The following is a 21345-nucleotide window of genomic DNA, read 5'->3' as shown; positions in this document are numbered from 1 at the left end:
AAAAATCACCAAAAAATTTTGAAAATATATATCAAAAAATAAAAAATCATAAAGAAATTTTGAAAATATATTTAAAAAAATAAAAAAAATAAAATATATTTTGAAAATTTATTTTATTTTGAAATTATATTTTGAAAATATATTTCAAAATTTAAAAAATCACAAAAAAATTTTGAAAATATATTTCAATAATAAAAAAATCACAAAAAATTTTGAAAATATATTTAAAAATATAAAAAAATATTTTGAAAATATAAAAAATAAAAAAATATTTTGAAAAAAAAATTAAATATATTTTGAAAATTTATTTTATTTTGAAATTATATTTTGAAAATATATTTCAAAATAAAAAATTATTTGAAAAAAAAATAAATATATTTTGAAAATTTATTTTATTTTGAAATTAAATTTTGAATATATATATCATTATATCAATAATAAAAAAATCACAAAAAAATTTTGAAAATATATTTCAATAATAAAAAAATAAAAAAATATTTTGAAAAAAAAATTAAATATATTTTGAAAATCTATTTTATTTTGAAATTATATTTTCAAAATTTTTTTGTGATATTCTTATTATTGATATATATTTTGAAAATATATTTAAAAAAATAAAAAAATCATAAAGAAATTTTGAAAATATATTTCAAAAATAAAAAAATCACCAAAAAATTTTGAAAATATATATCAAAAAATAAAAAATCATAAAGAAATTTTGAAAATATATTTAAAAAAATAAAAAAAATAAAATATATTTTGAAAATTTATTTTATTTTGAAAATATATTTCAAAAATAAAAAAATCATAAAGAAATTTTGAAAATATATTTAAAAAAATAAAAAATCATAAAGAAATTTAAAATATATATAAAAGATAAAAAAAAACATCAATATAAATATTTTTTGAAAAAAAAATATATATATTTTGAAAATATATTTCAAAAATAAAAAAATCACCAAAAAATTTTGAAAATATATTTAAAAAAATAAAAAAATCACCAAAAAATTTTGAAAATATATATCAAAAAATAAAAAAATCACCAAAAAATTTTGAAAATATATTTTATTTTGAAATTATATTTTGAAAATATATTTAAAAAAATAAAAATATATAAAATATATTTTGAAAATTTATTTTATTTTGAAAATATATTTCAAAAATAAAAAAATCACCAAAAAATTTTGAAAATATATTTAAAAAAATAAAAAAATATTTTGAAAATATAAAAAATAAAAAAATATTTTGAAAAAAAAAAATAATTATTTTGAAAATTTATTTTATTTTGAAAATATATTTCAAAAATAAAAAATCACCAAAAAATTTTGAAAATATATTTAAAAAAATAAAAAAATATTTTGAAAATATAAAAAAATAAAAAATATTTTGAAAAAAAAAAATAAATATATTTTGAAAATTTATTTTATTTTGAAATTAAATTTTGAATATATATATCATTATATCAATAATAAAAAAATCACAAAAAATTTTGAAAATATATTTCAATAATAAAAAAATCACCAAAAATTTTGAAAATATATTTAAAAAAATAAAAAATATTTGAAAATATAAAAAAATAAAAAATATTTTGAAAAAAAAATTAAATATATTTTAAAATCTATTTTATTTTGAAATTATATTTTCAAAATTTTTTTGTGATATTTTTATTTTGATATATATTTTGAAAATATATTTAAAAAAATAAAAAAATCATAAAGAAATTTTGAAAATATATTTCAAAAATAAAAAAATCACCAAAAAATTTTGAAAATATATTTAAAAAAATAAAAAAATCATAAAGAAATTTTGAAAATATATTTTAAAATATAAAAAATATTTTGAAGACATAAAAAAAAAAAAAAAAATATTTTGAAAAAAAGAAATTAAATATGTTTTGAAAATTTTTTAAAATATTTATTTTGAAAATCTATTTTATTTTGAAATTATATTTTGAAAATATATTTAAAAAAATAAAAAAATTTAAAATATATTTTATTTTGAAATTATATTTTGAAATTATATTTCAAAAATATAAAAATCACCAAAAAATTTTGAAAATATATTTCAAAAATAAAAAAATCACCAAAAAATTTTGAAAATATATTTCAAAAATAAAAAAATCACCAAAAAATTTTGAAAATATTTTTAAAAAAATAAAAAAAATAAATTATAATAATTTTGAAAAAAAAAAATAAATATATTTTGAAATTATATTTTGTAAATATATTTCGAAAATAAAATATATTTTGAAAATTGATTTTATTTTGAAATAGTATTTTGAAAATCTATTCAAAAAAATAAAAAAATATTTTGAAAATATAAAAAATAAATATATTTTGAAAATTTATTTTATTTTGAAATTATATTTTGAAAATATATTTAAAAAATAAAAAATCATAAAAAATTTTGAAAATATATTTAAAAAATAAAAAAATATTTTGAAAATATAAAAAACAAAAAAATATTTTGAAAAAAAAAAAAATTAAATTATTTTGAAAATTTTTTAAAATATTTATTTTATGAATTATATTTTGAAAATATATTTAAAAAAATAAAAAATCATAAGAAATTTTGAAAATATATTTAAAAAAATAAAAAAAATCACCAAAAAATTTTGAAATATTTTAAAAAAATAAAAAAATCATAAAGATATTTGAAAATATATTTAAAAAATAAAAAATCACCAAAAAATTTTGAAAATATATTTCAAAAATAAAAAAATCACCAAAAAATTTTGAAAATATTTTTAAAAAAATAAAAAAAAATAAATTATAATAATTTTGAAAAAAAAATAAATATATTTTGAAATATATTTTTGTAAATATATTTCGAAAATAAAATTATTTTGAAAATTGATTTTATTTTTAAATAGTAATTTGAAAATCTATTCAAAAAAATAAAAAAATATTTTGAAAATATAAAAAATAAATATATTTTGAAAATTTATTTTATTTTGAAATTATTTTTTGAAAAATATTTAAAAAATAAAAAATCAACCAAAATTTTGAAAATATATTTCAAAAATAAAAAAATCACCAAAAATTTTGAAAATATTTTTAAAAATAAGAAAATATTATAATAATTTTGAAAAAAAAAAAATAAAGATATTTTTAAATATATTTCAAAATAAATAAATTTCAAATATATTATTTTTTTTTTTTTTTTTTTTTTAAATTTATTTTTAAATAAAATAACATTTTCAAAATATAATTTCAAAATAAATATTTTAAAAAAAATTTCAAAATATATTTATTTTTTTTTTTCAATATATTTTTTTTTTTCATTTTATATTTTCAAAATATTTTTTCATTTTTTTTTTAAATATATTTCAAAATAAAATAATTTTCAAATATATTTAAAAATTTTAAAAATATTTTATTTTTTTTTTTCAAAATATTTTTTTTTTTATTTTTTTTTTTTTTATTTTCAAAATAAATTTAAAAATAAATTTAAAAATATAAAAAACAAAATAATATTTTGAAAATACAATAAAATATATTTTGAAAATATAAAAAAAAAAAAATAAAAACATTTGAAAATATAAAAAAATATTTTGAAAAAAAAAAAAATAAATATATTTTGAAAAAATAAAAAAAAAATAAAAAAATATATTGAAATTAAAATAAAATATATTTTGAAAATTATTTTATTTTTAAATTATATTACAAATTTTAAAAAAGTGACTAAATGTAAATGTATCAACACATAAATCAGGTTGTTATAGCAACTATTTATAAACAAAAATTCCATCATAAATCACAAATTCCCCGTTTTAGCAACCCTTTAAAATGCGAATTTTGAAAAATCCTTTCTTAGTGCACCCTACATTGCTTAAGGAACCTCATTACAAAGTTTCAAGTCTCTATACCCAGCGGTTTGGTCTGGGCGTTGATGAGTGAATAGTGCCGTCTCCTATATGTATATGGATATAAAGTTATGTTATATAATCAAATAAGGATTTTAAAATTAGAAAAGGTTAAGTAGAAAACATGTTGCTTAAAAAGAATATATAACTACTATCAAATGTGACTGTAACTTAGATGGCATTACAAGTTACTGAATGGTAATTAAGACCCTGTGTGATGTGATGAATATATTGATTTTACAATGATGTGTGAAAAATCCATGGTCGTTATTGTAAATTGTTTTCAGCAGGTTTCAAAAAATCAGGCTAAACCATAAAAAACTAAAAAGTGACGAAAAATGAAGTTTTACGCAAAACCAATTTTTGAGAACATCGACTTCTCATATTAGTTGTAACAAAATAATAAATCACTGGAAATACTTGAAATTGTAGCCAAACATTTTTTATGAACTATTTGTAGACACTTGAAGTTTTTGATTTTGCTAAGTACTTTTTTTGGAATTTAATGCTAGGTTTCTTATAAATTGTTCTTATCGTAGTTGAAAAAATCAATTATCGTTAGATAGAATATTGATAAAATTTTATTATCTCAGACAAAGTACTTTGAAATTAATTACCAAGATCCTAATGAGTTAGTCTTATATTGACTCAAAAATTATAAACTTGGCAGACAAATCATCTACATTCATATTCGTTTTTAGTATACATTGTTACTTATCATTGGATATCATTGGATATTCTACCATTTTTTTACGCTAAATTAATCTTAATGTTTCAAAAGTCATTGAGTACCTAAATGAAATATGAAATTACATAAAATAGGTTTGAGTATCTGTGGAAAATAGATAAGAATATTACAGTAAAATTCTGAATCATTGTTTAAATATCAAATTTTATTTAAATTTTATGTCAAAATATTGAAATATTTATGAAAAAAAAATATTATTTAATAATTTTTGATTTTTAATATAGTATCAACTATCAACTACTTACGAGGAAACTTTTATTACATTTTTAATTCTTAGCGATAAAACTAGAGGTTTTGGATTCGATTATAATTAATTTTTTGGCGACAACGTGTTTTTTGTTCAAGTTATTTTTAAATTTTAAACACCGAAGAGGTTAAACCTTATTTATTTAATATATATTATTTATTACACATAAATATTAACAATATTTATATATTTTATATAGAATCTAAAGTGAAACATAAATTTTGATGATATATTATGTGAATAGTAAACTTGTAATTGTAATAATTGTAGAATATGACTTACCCGATTGTAAACATGATTTCGATTGGCAGATGGTAAACTCTGACCTAATATCTAAGATAAATTATAATCAAAATACTAATGAATTCAAATTAAGTTGTTTGTTATAACAAATTTATGTTATAACATAAAAAAAATAAAAAGATTGTTATCAAATTTAATACTTAAAATTTTATTTTTGACTTACAAGAATAATAAATGAAAATTGATGCGAGGAAAATTGCAATTACCGTTAGTATGCTGATGGAAATTCTTTTTTTGTTATATTTCTTTTGAATATTGACACTAAATAAAAATAAACTTTTATTAATTATTTGTATCGTATTAAACGTATATTGATACCGTAGTGTGTTCGTATAAAATATACAATTTTGTTTATAAACCGATAAGGCTATAACAATCAACAATGTTTGTTTATTTTTTTTATTTTTACATTATCAATTAATTTCACCAAATTTTATAACTCAAAATTATATCAATACATTTAATTTTAAATCAATTTGATTTGTGTTATAATAATAAATAATACATAGAATTTGGTAATTTATGTTAATCAAAATTTTCAATTTTTCAATTTTTCAAAAATAAATTTCATTAAAATAATATTAAATTTATAATAATTAATGTTTAACTTACTTTCCATTTTGAGAAATTGTAAAGGAAGAAATTCCTTTTTCTTCAAAGTGTTCTTCAAAACCTATAAATATAATTGTATGGTTAGTTGTAGTTTAAATGTCTGTATTTTAATTGCAAGAAGTAAGTTATCTTTATTTATCCTTATGAGTTTAGAATATTTGAAAATCAAAAGTAACCTACATACTTAAATCTAATCTTGTTTTATATAACCAACATTTTTTGTGACATAATTGTAGTATATTTATATACTTAAGTACGACAATTTATGACTTAATGATAATTATAATAACAATAGAGATAGAGTCCGTTATTACAGACTTCATAAAGCCATAGAGTCTACAGCAGGATTACTTATTTAGTGACATGAATAAATCTTATAATTAAAATATATTTTCGAAATTTATCAAACAATTACATGAGGTATATTTATCTTAGTATAATTGTATAAGTTATATGTGTTAAAATGGTGATGCATATATTATTATAATTTAATTAAACTAAAATATGTGAAATCATAATTTTTCAAAATGTATATATTGTTTTTTAATGTTCTACCTTATATTCTAAAATCGTATTTAAAAACAATTAGTTCTAATTAATTATTAAATTGGTGTATCGATGTGTTTCTTATTTTTTTTTTTTAAATATAATGTACTGTTCTGTACCCCAAAACCAATATTCGTAGAAGTTATATAGGTACGCTATATACCTATGGTAAAATATGAAGATTTTTATTTAATTGTCATCTGTTTTGTTTGATATTGTGATACATGTCCGAATGTATACTATATTTAAGTGTCTTGTTTTCAAATAAAGTTTGTATTTTATCTTTTTTTGTGAGTTAAAGTCAATCTAGTGGAACTTTATTCATGTTTATTTTCTCTCTGTAAAACGATTCATTTACCCTATTTTATACATTTTAAAGTAAATTATTAAATTATTCTTCTAATCGAATATTAGAACCTGTAAATGATTTAATAATTACATACATAATTTTGTAACGATGAACACTGTATCATAATAATATTAGTTATACAGCAATATCATATGTTTAATTAATTTTAATTGTTTAATATTATAAATTATTTAATATTTACCAGTATATAGTTTTTAATTTGCTACCGATTACTTTAATAATTAAAATTCACTGTATTATTATTCATGTAATTAAAGGTATAAATTAATAAATTTACCATATAAGAGGCTTATAAAATACTTTAAACAATTCATACTAAATTATAAATTTGATATTAAATACAAATTGTACATCTTTAACCTAAAAATGATCTACGATTTATATAAAGTGCAGAACATTATAGTTTTTAATATTATTAAAAATAGTGAATTTAACAATAAAACTACAGATTTTAATATTTAATTACCTACACCAATAATATACGATATTATGCCCGTTAAAATTACTTAAAGATAGTTTCATAATTAATGTTTACTTACCCATAATTGAAATAAAAAAAAAAATTAACACTGTAACAATATTTTCATTTGTTTATGACAATAATTTCTATGTGTTTGACTTGAATGAGTGAGAATGACTGAATGCTATTCAACGCAACATAGTTAAGTTATTAGTCAAGTGAGTAACGCTCTATTGTACAGTAGGTCACTATTATTTATTAGTTAAATTTGAATGCGATAGTAAGTATCATTGTATACGTAAAACGACTTTGAAAGGAGATGATTTGTCCACCTAGGATATAATTTCTAGTCGGTGGTGAAAAAGGTGATCTATATATTAATGACCTGAATACCCAACAATTAAATCATTTTTACGGAAAATGCCAATTTAAACAACTGGTTTATGTTTCAAGTTTCCACGACTAGTAGGTAATACTTAAATATAATTTAAACTTAAGATAACATATTTTTAATTGGTCAACGTTCAAAACATTTCAACTTCTTTTATAATTATTGAAAGTTAACCTTATGGAAAATCTCGTATTAAATTATCAATTTTTGCTACTTATACAACATTTTTATACATTTGAACTATATAATAATTTAAAAATATTCATGATTTTGACGTTTTTTTCAATATCTGAACTTCAATAGTTATTAAAAAAAATTGTGCTATATATTCTTATAATGTTTTAATCTTTATGAGTCTAGATCATAGTCATGACTCATGAGGAACTTTGCATAAATGTTCAAATATTTTGAGTTAGCCAAAAAAATTGAACTAAATAGGCTATGACCTATTTATCCCTTATTATCCAATTGTCCCAATTAACCGAATAACTAATAAACCGAAATATTCTTTTTGGACAATGCCAATTTATTTACATTGTACAGGTGTCCCCGTGGCGTAGTTATGGGGGGGATATGGGAATAGATCCCCCCCATAGCCTTTTTTTTTAATGTTAAAGTCATTGACTTATTGAGCCCCTCACTTTATGTTTAACCAATAAATTATATTCCTCCCCCCCATAACAAAATCATAACTACGCCACTGAGTGTCCCCTTTATGCGGTGTCCCTAACAATCGGATTCTATTGCCATACTACTTCTAGGTTCGGTGGAGACTGTATCTATATTCTATTTTAAGTAAAGCGTCCCGTTGTTCCGAACTATATAACTTTCATCCAAAGAACCTTTTTTATACCAATTGTGAATTATTTTAATGGTAAACACCAATTTTGATCTTAATGAAAAAAAATTCAAACAAAATATTAATACATTTTCATAATATAATTGTTCATAAATATAATCTGTAAATATTATGTTATTAAATTCAACTGTTGATGCTATATTAAAACGTTAGTTGTAAAATTTTAAATATTTATATAGTATAGCTAGTAAAATATAGTAATTAGTTTTATAATAGTATAGCATATTAGTACGTAGGTATAGTAAAATAATTAGGTAAACCTCTCATAATCTCATTCTAGTAATATTGAAATAAAAAAAACACAACACCCGACGAAATAATAATTAATATATTCATTTAAAATCCCCATAGAGGAATTACCTATATCTTTAAATTCAATTTTTATATTTGAGACAGAATTCGGATAAAAACGTTGTTTGGATCAAGTATTTTAAGACCATCAATTGTCACTGAATCAAACTTAATTTATGTTAATATTTTGTTTTTTACTAAACATTTACACTGCGGAAAATGAATAGTATTTTGAAAAATGATAAAATGATTAATCTTAGTTTTGTAACACAAATCAATAATATATTATAATGTTTTTGTTTAAATAGTTAAGCTTACCCGTAACAAAGATTTCCACTTTGACTTTTATGTATATATAGATATATAAAAATCTAATGCTGTTTGTTAGTCTCGCTAAAACTCTAGAACGGCTGAACCGATTTGGCTCATTTTTGTCTTAAATTATTTGTGGAAGTCTAGAGAAGGCTTAAAAGGTAAGTGAGTATAAAAATGTTTGGAACTAAGAAAGTTTCACGGAAAATTAAAAAAAATTAAAAATAGCTACCGATTATTATTATTATTTTATTTTTGGTAACCAAGGTAGGTAATATTTTTTTATTATTATTATTTTTTTTTTATTTATATTTTTTTTTTTTATGAACTATCGTACTTTTATATATACCTATCTTGATCTCACATTCGATCGATGATTCCAACGGGTTTACCATTCAGTTTTAAACATCTACAATATTACCCGTACGTCTAGCCTTTGCGATTACTATAAATAAATCACAAGGCCAATCGTTGAAATTTTTTCGGAATCAACTTAGAGTTTCCCTGTTTCGCACGTGGACAATTATACGTCGTGTGTTCGCTTGTCGGAAAACCGTCATTTTCGTTTATTTACGCACCACAAAACAAAACAAAAAATATAGTTTATCAGAAAGCTTTAAATTGATTAACAGACTGTATCATAAGTGTGTGCCTATCAATATAAATTAAAACCTTATAAATAGCCAGTATTTCAGGAAAACTCTGTTTTGTAAGTATCTCATTGTTGTGACGTGACTATTTTTAAGCAAAATCATGTGTAATAAAAGTCTGCCGGGTCAGCTATTATTATTATTATTATTATTGAAATATAAAAAAAAATCTCGGTTTTCGACTGAGGTTACTTTTGCCCGGGCAACGTCGGATGGGACAGCTATTCTACAGTATACAAGTAGATTATAAGAATCAACAAATTTTATCATCACTCATTAAGATTTTTATTTTTTGTATACTCTTTAGTTTTCATATTTTACCTACTTAAAACAACAATTATGGTAGAAAAATTACTAATTTATACTTAAAATACTATTAAAATTATAAAATGATATACCTACCTACCAATGTATAATAGTAAATATAAGTAGAAATATTAAACATATTATACATACACATTACACGTTGTATTAACATAATTATATAATTAATTATAGAATATTTATATTTGAAAATGTTTTTCAAATCAAGTTAAGTAACAAAAAATAAAAAATAAACAACTATGATGTATCTCACAAAGCAAATATTATTTTAGATTCTAAACGGAAACATATTAATTAATTTTCACTAGTTTTAATGAATAATTTGTGTTTTTTATTTGTTGATTATTTTTTAATAAAAAGATGTATTGAGTATCGCATTTTCTCCAGCAAACAATCCATAATACTTAATAGATTAGATTAAATTTAATTACTATTGTGTTTGGTTTTAAATATGATATTATTTTAATGAATAAATAATAATAGTGATACATATAATATACTATATATATTATATTTATTAAAATATCTATAATAGTCACATGATTTTTAAATGAGTGTAATATTTAGGTTATAACTTTTAAACAAAAATAAATTATAGTGATTAATAGACAATTATGTTTATACAAAAGAGCTTATTCATTTAATACAACAATTACATGTTAAATTTAGCTATTATTATACTAATAAGTAATATGTGTAAATAATAAACATAGTACACAAACAATTTGAACAAAATAAAAAACGTTGTCTAATGTATTACCAAATTTGACATTTATCTTTTTTAGGATTCATTGGAGCACCAATTGGACAAGACCACGCTTTTGCGAACTCTGGTGAAAGTGATAGGACTTCCCGTACTCGAACCACGTCTGGACAGTGACGGTCATAAATGTCAAATTGGCTGCCATACTCGTCATAATGACAGTATTGCTAAAATGTATATAATTATTATTAAGGATGGATCTTAAAATACATATTATTATTATTATTATTATTATTATAGTAAATTACCTATAATAGTGTATTTATAAAAATCAATTTATGTTTTAATATATTTATATTTTTTTGTTGGGTTTTAGTAACTAGGTGACTAATGACATTGACTACAAAACTTTTGTTGATCTATCAATACATTATTATATTATTATACAATATAATATAATGTATATGTGGCATGTAAAGAGGTTGAGATTATGACCATATTTAACAGCAATTACTTTCTCGTAATAATGGACAAAACGGAAAAGTAAAAAATCAAAAATTTGCAAGTTCAAAAATAAGGACCACACTATCATACATAATATTATTTATACTTATACTAAATAGAATACCTAGTTAAATTGTCATTTATAGAAAACCGACGACTTTACACAACTGTACAATTAAATAATATTTTATAGGTAGAGTTGTACTCACGTTTGCGTATCCTAAGAAAAACAATTGTTCTTGACTAAAACGTTCCAAACCAGGTAATCTGGGTTCTTGCCCGTGTATATCCACATAGTGCCGATAAGCATAATACGCCTCCTTAAGTCCAACAATATCGGCTATGTTTTCGTCTAGTGTTAGTGTGCCGTTAACTACAAACTATTATAAACAACATTTAGATAATTGATTATGTATCCAAAGCTTTAACAGCAATTCCAAATGTACAGTAAATAATGTTACGCACGGTACTATTATGGTTGACGACTGTGATACCGTCGTAATTGCTTATCAAGCAACTCGCTTTTTTCGTATACTCTTCGTAACTTTTGTTTGTCCACCACTGCGCCACATTGCCCAGTTCATTGTACAGTCTACCGGTATTGTCGTAGTTATGAGATAGTTCGTGCCCAATGGTACTGCCTGTTGCTCCGTAGTTTAATGCCCTGTTGACACGACACTATATGTGTTAAGTAATTGCAATACAACTCTAACGACCGTATTTAAGTGGTGGTAATCGGACATTTGACCCTCCAAAATGTATCACTTCTCGTAGGATATTTCGAACTATCGTTACAATATGAAAATTAACCTAACTAGGTATTATAAATAAGTTAGTTGGATCATTTTTTTTTTTTTTTTTTTTTTTATCAGAAATGTCTGTTTTATTATGTGAACAGTATAATATTGAACTATTGTTATGTATAGAACTATTAATCATTGACTCGAATAATACTTAAGTATAATTTTGTTGTTTTAATTGACGTTTTTAATTTATAATTCTGTTCTTCATATAATTTAATGTTAAAACAAGTATTTAAAAATTTCAATAATCGTTCCTACGAGTTTTAAAAAATTTAAACCCAATTAATGTTAAATCAACTGAAGACTAGCCTTAGCTCAAAACAACGTTCAAATGTGAATAACTTTGATACTTTAGTGGTTTATTTGATCTCAGTTTTCTATGCATGTATTATTAGTTTTTAAAGTTAATATGTTGTATTATCATGTATACTATGAATATTTTATGAGCTGATTGGATGGCACAAATTTACATTTTTTCATAAAATATTCTGAGGGTGGGGAAGGCCAAAAGTCTGAATTGCGGTCAAATGTGGAGACAGGTGAGCATAAAAACATACGGAGGTCAAATGTCAGAGGGGTAGATTTCTGCGATTCGTATTGTATAACATTATAAAAGGTGTATACTTACTGTATACCATTGTGGTATAGAGGAGTTTGTAGTATTGCCGCTGGCATGACTAGAATACATTAATATGATACTAATATTAATTTACTGAAATAATAGGCTTAACATTTGTTCTTAATGTGACCTAAATAATCTATAATTATTTGTTGTCCAGTTTCATTTGTAACAATGATCGTTACCTAATTATTATAATGTAAAATTACAAAATATTTGCTTTTTTTATTATAAATTGATACAGTTTTGTTATTTTTGATATTATAGTTAAGTAATCAATTTATATTTTTATCAAAATGTGAATCTTATCTATATTTGAGGTGACTATTTAATTTTAAAACAAGTATTAATATATACATTATACATAATGTAAGTAAGTATAAAATATTATAGGTAATTTAAAAACGTTCGTATTTCACGTGTTAATAAAATCATAGTAATAAACTAATGAGAGGAAACACATCTTATTGAATTTCATATTACTACATCGTCGTTATGTCGAACATAAATTTACTGTATTATGCATAATGTTTCATACAAAATCTATTAGAATGAAGTAGATATCAAATAAATTAACATCATATATTATCAGTTGATGATATCGTTATGAAACTTACAAAATGCGTTCATGGAGTTATAACAGTATGCATTTACTACGTCCGGAGTGATATCCCACCTGAAAATTTTGTCAAAACGGTTAACAGACAAATAATTTATTATTAATATTTTAAGTTCCAAACATGTATGATGAATACAATTAAATATTACATTTGATTTTCCGAGTCTCTGTCTACTGTTAAATATTTCCAACTACTCTTTGTGCGAAACTTTGAAATTGATATTATATTCTCTATATGATTGTCCGTAACATTCAACTAAAATAATACAATAGATATTTTATCACCTAACAGATATTCCAGGTTTTTAATAAACAATTTAGAATAAGACATAGTTTCTTACATTTTCATAAAAATTATTTAGGATTTTGTCGTAATTATTTGGGTATCCAAAATACGTTTTCGTATTTGCTAATTTTCGTAAAGTAGCATTTTTTGTTTCATCGTCCATCCAACTCGCTTCATGAACCATTTTTCGTAGGGCCCATTTTATATTATCAGTCATTTCGGTTAACTAAAACAAATTTCACAATATATACAATATTTGTACCTTAATGAATTATCTCAAATATACTTGCTGAAGCTTTAGAAGAGTTGTCCAATGTGTTTATCATAGAATACCCGGTGACCATACCAAAAAATTCACTCGTCAATGAAAGACAATATCTAAAATAAATAGAAACAACTATAAAAGTTAATGGAACATGGTGATTGCTGATGAATAATTTCAATAAATACTAAGATTCACTTACTCAGCGTTGAATGTCTCCCCAGATGGTAAATTATTTTCCAAAGCAGCTACCACGTGAAACAGTATATACATTTCTAAACAGATTTCAAAATTATATCAGTCAATACAATAATAATAAATAATAATAATAATGTATGAAATTAATAATTATTTATACTTATTATTATCGTTGGCGTTTGGGACAATAATATAAATACTTTATTTAAATGATCTCTGTTGCTTATTAAGAGTTCATAATTATTTGCCTTTTCTGATGTCAATATTTCATAAACCTTTGGTTGGACGTCACGAGTTAACTCTCTTAAATATAATGTCCAATTAAACTAAATATTTTTTGTTATAAAATATTAATTTTATTTAAAAATATACATATTTATTAATAATTTTGTCAATTACCTTTAATTTATCTCCAGTTATATCTGTGAATTCTTGTAATTCTCTTAGTGTAATTACTTCAGGAATATCATTTTTTAAATTAAATGAATCTTGTGAGACCTTAAGCAGTTAAAATAATAGTTTATTTTAATTTACTTAAATAAAAATATAAACAGTTTTTAAATTAAATTGTGGTGAATAAACAAATTTATTATTAAGTTACTTGTGAAAATTCTTCTCTAAATTGAACTAATTTATTAGTAGTGTTCAAAAGACTTTGAACAGTAAACTTCTTTATGTATGATTGATTACGATTTAAAAGTTTGTCAACCAGTAAATTAAAGTATTCACTAAATTTTAATAAATCTTCTTCGATATTAACATTATTTGTTTTCAAATTTTTTCTAAATAAAAGTTTAAATTATTATTATTTTTATGAATCACAATTATCAACACGATTTTACCTTTCTTTATATTTGTTTAATTCCAAATTTTGATCAATATTTAAAAGCAAATGTGATGATGAATTTCTAGGATCAGCCTCAATATCAATTTGAAAAAAAATATCAAGACTAAAGTGTACTCCAACTCTCGCTAAAATAGTTTCGATTTCTAATGGGACTGAATCATTTAAGTAGTCTGTGTTTAGACCGATTTTTTTCCAAACGTTCCATAGAGGATCATATTTAATGGAATTTTGGTCTATATAAAAATGTATATGTTGATTATTTTATAGATTTAATTGAAAATATTGGGTTTAAAGCTTTTATGCTGACCTTCAGTAGAATTTAAACAAACTTGGTAAAATTTCCTAGTTTTATGAACAGCTGTAGGTTCATATTTTTCATTTTCTTTGTTGAGAAATTCTAGTGGAAAATATGTGTCCGTTTTATTTTAATTGACCTTAGTTAAAACAATTTTATAGCACACTTACTTTTCACCCTGTGTTTTATTTTTAACGTCATTATTGTCATCCAGCTGTTTTCATTTGTATTCGAATAGTAAGGATAGTTAGTTTCAAACATACCACAAGCAAATTCATAAAAATCTTCGCATGGTTCAACAGTTTCATTCATACAATTTATTAACGTTACGGCTGAAAAAATATTGAAATGTATTTTCAGTATAAATTATTGTTTAGTGTAATATTTAATAGTATATTATGTTATATTATTAAAATTAAATAAGGATATTAGAGATATATTAGGTCAAGCAAAAAGCGTTTTTTCTTAAATAGAAGTAATTACTAACATCCAAAAACGTGAACATACCTAGTAAAATACCTTAGTAAAAAATACCTATAAAATCATTCTTCTGGAGTTTGACATTATATAAATGCGAGAAACGGACGAGAACCAAAAAAAGGTGTAATTGTAATAGTTGTAACTATATATTATAACTTACCCGATCGTAAACATGATTTTGTTTGGCATATCGTATACTCTGGTCTGATATCTAAGATAAATTTATAATCAAAATATTAATGAATTTATTTGGTATGATATAAAAAAATAACAATATCGTTATTAGCAAAATTAATATTTCAAACTATATTTTTGACTTACAAGAATAATAAATGAAAATTGCTGCGAGAGAAATTGCAATTACAGTTAATATGCTGATGGAAATTTTTTTTTTGCTATATTTCTTTTGAATATTGACACTAAATAAAAATAAACCTTAATTAGCTAATTATCTCGAATGAAATGTATATTGTTAGTGCAAACGTATAAAACATGCAATTATACTTATAAGTTATAATGAACAACTATGTTTGTTTATTTTTTTTTTGTCTTTATTCTTTATCACATATAAACTAATTTAACCCAATTTAATTATACGTGTATAAATACATTTTCTAAAGACTTTTTAAAATTAATTTGATTTGTGTAATAATCATAAATATAATATAAATACATAGTAGTTTAGTAATTTCCGTTAATTAGATAAAATATTGTAGTTAAAACTATGAAATAATAGTTAAGTTTTCAAATTCAATATTTTTCAATACAAATTTCACTAAAATAATATTTTTAAGATAATTTAATAATAGTTATAATAATTAATGTTAAACTTACTTTCCATTTTGGGAAATTGTGAAAGAAGAAATTCCTTTTCCTTCAAAGTGTTCTTCAAAACCTATAATTATAAATTTATTGTTTATTTGTAGTTTTAACTTTTAAATATCTGTATTTTAATTACAAGAGGTAAATTATCTTTATTTATACTTTTGAGTTTAGAATATTTAAAATGTCAAAGTACCTACGTCCTACACACTTAAATCTAATCTTCTTATTATATTAATTGTACATAAATTGTATATAAATATTTGACGTTTTTTTTACCTATCTACGTTAAATAACCGTTGTTATTGTTGTATTTTTTTTTTTATTAAATAAAATTCAATACTTTGTTTCAATCATATTGTGTAGGAACCACCAATATTTTACACCAATATTTTAGTGACATAATTGTATTATATTTATGTAATTAAGTATTATAATTTATGATAATTATAGTATAATATTAATAATAATAATAATAACATAAAGATGTAATTCGACTCCATAGAGTCTACTGCAGGAGCACTGTATTAGTGATATGAATAAGTCTTATTATTAATAATATTCATTTGGAATTTATCAATCAATTACACGAGGTAAATTTATCTCAGTATAATTATATAGGTCATTAAATTAAATTAAAGACACTTGTATTACAATTTCATTACTTACATTGAAATATGTAAAATCATAATTTTTCAAAATATATAAGTTTTTTGTTTTTTAATGTTATTGTAACTTTTTTTCTAAACTTGTATTTAAAAACAATTAGTTTTACTTAATAATAAACCTGATGTATTGATATGTTTCTTAAAATTTATTTATTTTTATTTTTAAATAATGTCTGCATAGTTGTTATCAAACTATTATAATTAGTGTAGCTTATGCGTTAACTATACTTGTTGCGTACCTGATGACGCATATTCGTAGAAGTTATATACACTATTACATGTTATATACTTATGGTACAACATGAAAGTTTGTTCTTTTGAATTATCATTTGTTATTTGTTTGATACTTTTATACATGTTCGTAATTTGTATGTCTTCTGTTTTTAAGTGTATTTTTTATCGAATAAAATAGGAGTGTTTTTTTTTTTTTTTGTGGAGTTAAGTCAATTTATAGTTTGATGTCTTTACTTTATATCATATTTCCATATTTTGTAAGACACTTGACGAAACTTCATTCATGTTTATTTTTCTTTCTATAAAAATATTCATTTACCCTATTTTATACATTTTTAAAGTAAATTATTAATTTTATCGAAAATTATGTAATTGCATCTGTAAATTATTTTATAATTACATACATAATCTTGTAACGATGAACACTTTATAACATAATATTACACAGCAATATACGTCTAATTAACTTTAATATGATAAGTTATATCATAGGTATTTACTATTATATAGTTTCTAAATTGCTACCGATTACTTTAATAGTTATAATCAACTGTATTATTATTCACATAATTAAATGGATACATTAATAAAATGACTATATAAGATTTTTATAAAATATGATAAACAGATATTTAATTACATTGTGATTATAAAATAATAATTGTACATTCAAAAACCTTAAAATGATCTACGATTTATACAAAGTATTATAGTTTTTAATATTATTAAAAATAATCAATTTTTCAAATGAATAGTAAAAATTTAAAAAAACAATACTAGTAACCTTGAGTAGCTGATAAAAGAAATAGGTTATTCGATGGTACAAGAAGGTCTCTTGTTGCTACTCAAATAATTCGGTTAAAAGTGAAATTCAACCTAGTAACCATGTGGTTAAATCTTACTTAATAGTATTTAAAATGTATATTAACTAAATTATTATATACATAATTGTATCTGTATTGATTTGAGTATCTAGGTACGTGTAAGTGCTAACTATTAAATACAATTAATTATAATGATGCTAAAATTGCAATCCATAACAATTTTATGCGGTTCAATATACCTATGCATGCATAGGTACATATCTATTATTTGTATTTAACGGAATGCGATCTTTAATCTATATAATATTACATTATAATGTCCATTACATAGTTATTTGTTTATATTGTAAATATGTATAATGTATAACTTATTTAAATTCAAAACCTTAAACAATAATCAATTTAAGAATATTTGATTTTTTTGTTAAAATAAATTAAGATACTTTGAATATTTTTATATACTAATAACAAGAATAATATCCTTACTTAAAGGTATACCTATGTATTAAGTAATTTCTTTGATTATATTATTTATAATTATTCATAACTAATTATACACGGTTAACCTATTACTTCAAATATTTGACTAAATGCCATAATTGTTTTTAGTTTAAAACCCATTTTTATATTTGAAGTAATATATTATTTAAAAAGATAATGATTTTAAAAGATGGGTGCTTAAAGAAATTATAATAAGCCAGTTAAAAATTGTAAATTTTAATATTGAATTATCGAAAATATTAATACTAATATCAATACTTCTGTTAAAATTACTATTAGTCAATAGATAGTTTCTGTATTAATATGTACTTACCCATAATCAATGTAAAGAAAATCAAGCACGGCAACAATGTTTTAATTTGTTTAAGACAATAATTTCTATGTGTTTGGATTGAATGAGTGCGAACGACTGAATGCTATTCAACGCAACGAAGTATTGTGTTTGGGAGCCCTTGAATAATCAAGGTTGATGAAAAATTTTAATGTTTGTATACTAATGTACTCGTATTCTACAAAAGAAAATTGTTTCGGCACATAATTACTATTTAAGTAAAAAATATAATAAAAAAATATAGGATCTTTGTGCTCAAAAAATATATAGGTAAATTGCAATAAAATTAATTTATTAGTCTTTCTAAAGTTGCGTTATCACTATTAAATATATTTTTCTACAAAATATCAATTTTAATATATCATATTATATTTTAAATGTTATATTTTATAGATTTAATAAAATTATTACTGTTTTTATAAAACGAGAACATAAAAATACTAAAATTATAATTAGTTTTAATTACTCTTTTTAGTACAGTTATTTTATGAAATTATTTTTTAACAACAAAGCATTTTAATATTATCTGTAACCAGTTCACGGTTAGGTTAAGTCATTTTTCAATTGGTATATTTTGTACATAACCTATAATATGTTACATAAAATTGTCATATTATGTCCTGGTTCGGTCGAGACTCAAGACTTTTTGAAATAAATTTTGAATAAGACGTCCTGTTGTTCTAAAACAGTGGTTCCCAACTGGGGGGGAATTTCCCCCAAGGGGGGAATTTCTGTACTGCTTGGGGGGGGGGGGAATTTAGTGATGACGAAATAACAAGAAATATTTAATTTACAAGGGGTGCATAGAATAAAAAAGGTTGGGAACCACTGTTCTAAAATATATAACTTTCGTCCTACGATTTTTTTTTTGTATCAATTCTGTCTTATTTTAATTGTATGCAGAAATTTCGATCTTAATAAAAAAAATTTCAACCAAAACATTAATACATTTTCAAAATATAATTGTTCATAAATATATTCATAAATTGATAATATTAATATGTTGTTAAATTCGATTGTTGATGTTATTAAAACGTTAATTAGTATATTAGTGTAGTATATATAGTAGTATATAGTAGTAGTATACATATTAGATACGCATAGTCAAATAATTAAATCTCATATTCTATAAGTATTAAACAAAGAATATACAACACCCGAAAAAATAATTAGTATATATTCATTTGAACACTCTGGGATGGAATTAGTATGCCTGTATCTTTAAATTCAATTTTTATATTTGAGACAGAATTTGGATGAAAACGTTGTTTGGATCCAGTATTTTAAGACCATCAATTGTCCCTGAATCACACTTCAACAATTTATGTTAACATTTTGTCTTTAACTAAACATTCATATTGCGAAAAATGAATATTGTTTTGATAAATGATAAAATTATCAAGTTGATTATAGATTGTTTATTGACTGACGAAACCAATTAAAAATAAATTATTTTGGCTTGGTAATGACAATTATTGATCAATGAGTTCATTGTGTTCCTGTTCTCTAAAATAATTTTAGTACCTATAACTTATTGTCAATAATTGATAATTTTGTTGATTACTCATTCCGATTTGTAATATTGAGTTCGTTTTTGCATTACAAATGTATATCATAAACTCGTAAAGTGCTGACTATTGTGTTTGGTATTCTAGTTATGAGAAAAATAATTCTTAGTAAAATTAAGTTTAGCTTAGTAATTATAGCAACCTTAAATTGTAACTGTGATAAAATAAATGTTTAAACAATTTAATGAATTATAAAAATAAATAAGTATCATTAATAATATTATATAACTTGTGTATTTTGTTTTAATTTAGATTAATATTTATACCTATATACTTTTATACTTATATTGTGTTATATCATTTTTTGTATGATGAATCAATATGTTTTAATACCATGTAAAATAAAAGATTATAGTCGTAATATACAAAAACAAATATTTGTTTTACATTGTTGTTGCTTTTATATGCTTTTAAATACTTATACACAGCATTACGTAGGATGGTTTCTAATACGATACATAGTTTTTTTTTTTTTTTAATTAGTATATATTGAATGTTTTAGGCACAAAAATTTACTCCCGGTTTTAAATTGTATAGCTAGTCATGACTTGACATTTCTTTGTAATACAAATCAATGATATACATAGTTTTTGTTTAAAAAGTTTATGATAATATAAAATCATGAATAAGATAGTTGTCTTAACTTATAATTAGTAATCATAATTTTACAATTTACAAGCAAACTATAAAAATCAAAAAATTTTATCATCACATATTTAAATGTAATTCTTTATACACTCTTTAGTTTTCATGTTACCTACTTAAAACAATAATCATGGCAGAAGATTTACTGACTTCTTTGA

At 21.2% G+C, this 21345-nt stretch overlaps 1 protein-coding gene across 15 annotated transcripts in view; it reads right to left on the bottom strand.

Annotated features, from left to right (window-relative positions):
• LOC114126313 (membrane metallo-endopeptidase-like 1) overlaps window positions 1–19262 on the bottom strand; it is a 62526-nt gene extending 43264 nt beyond the window's left edge. For 4 of the 15 annotated variants that reach the window (XM_050200378.1, XM_050200377.1, XM_050200382.1 and 1 more), the window contains exons 1-12: window positions 18957–19260; window positions 16429–16489; window positions 15916–16013; window positions 15755–15805; window positions 15285–15446; window positions 15127–15216; window positions 14815–15052; window positions 14574–14754; window positions 14372–14470; window positions 14133–14298; window positions 13977–14049; window positions 13799–13890 (exon numbers count right to left, since the gene is read on the bottom strand). In XM_050200378.1, the coding sequence (XP_050056335.1) occupies window positions 13799–13890; window positions 13977–14049; window positions 14133–14298; window positions 14372–14470; window positions 14574–14754; window positions 14815–15052; window positions 15127–15216; window positions 15285–15446; window positions 15755–15805; window positions 15916–16013; window positions 16429–16489; window positions 18957–18960 (1315 nt within the window). In that variant the 5' untranslated portion in view covers window positions 18961–19260. Of the gene's footprint in view, window positions 1–5142; window positions 5194–5326; window positions 5425–5775; window positions 5837–7230; window positions 7327–10496; window positions 10909–11394; window positions 11566–11650; window positions 11850–12616; window positions 12666–13224; window positions 13284–13375; window positions 13483–13567; window positions 13739–13798; window positions 13891–13976; window positions 14050–14132; window positions 14299–14371; window positions 14471–14573; window positions 14755–14814; window positions 15053–15126; window positions 15217–15284; window positions 15447–15754; window positions 15806–15915; window positions 16014–16428; window positions 16490–18956 lie in introns of those variants that run through there. The other 11 variants (XM_050200375.1, XM_050200381.1, XM_050200379.1 and 8 more) reach the window with 8 other exon arrangements.
• Window positions 19263–21345: the final 2083 nt, after the last annotated feature.

Source organism: Aphis gossypii, chromosome 2 (genome assembly GCF_020184175.1).
Source record: "Aphis gossypii isolate Hap1 chromosome 2, ASM2018417v2, whole genome shotgun sequence".
Lineage (NCBI taxonomy): Eukaryota > Metazoa > Arthropoda > Insecta > Hemiptera > Aphididae > Aphis > Aphis gossypii.
Note: the sequence above shows the minus strand (reverse complement) of the source record. Positions and strands in the feature narration are given on the sequence as shown.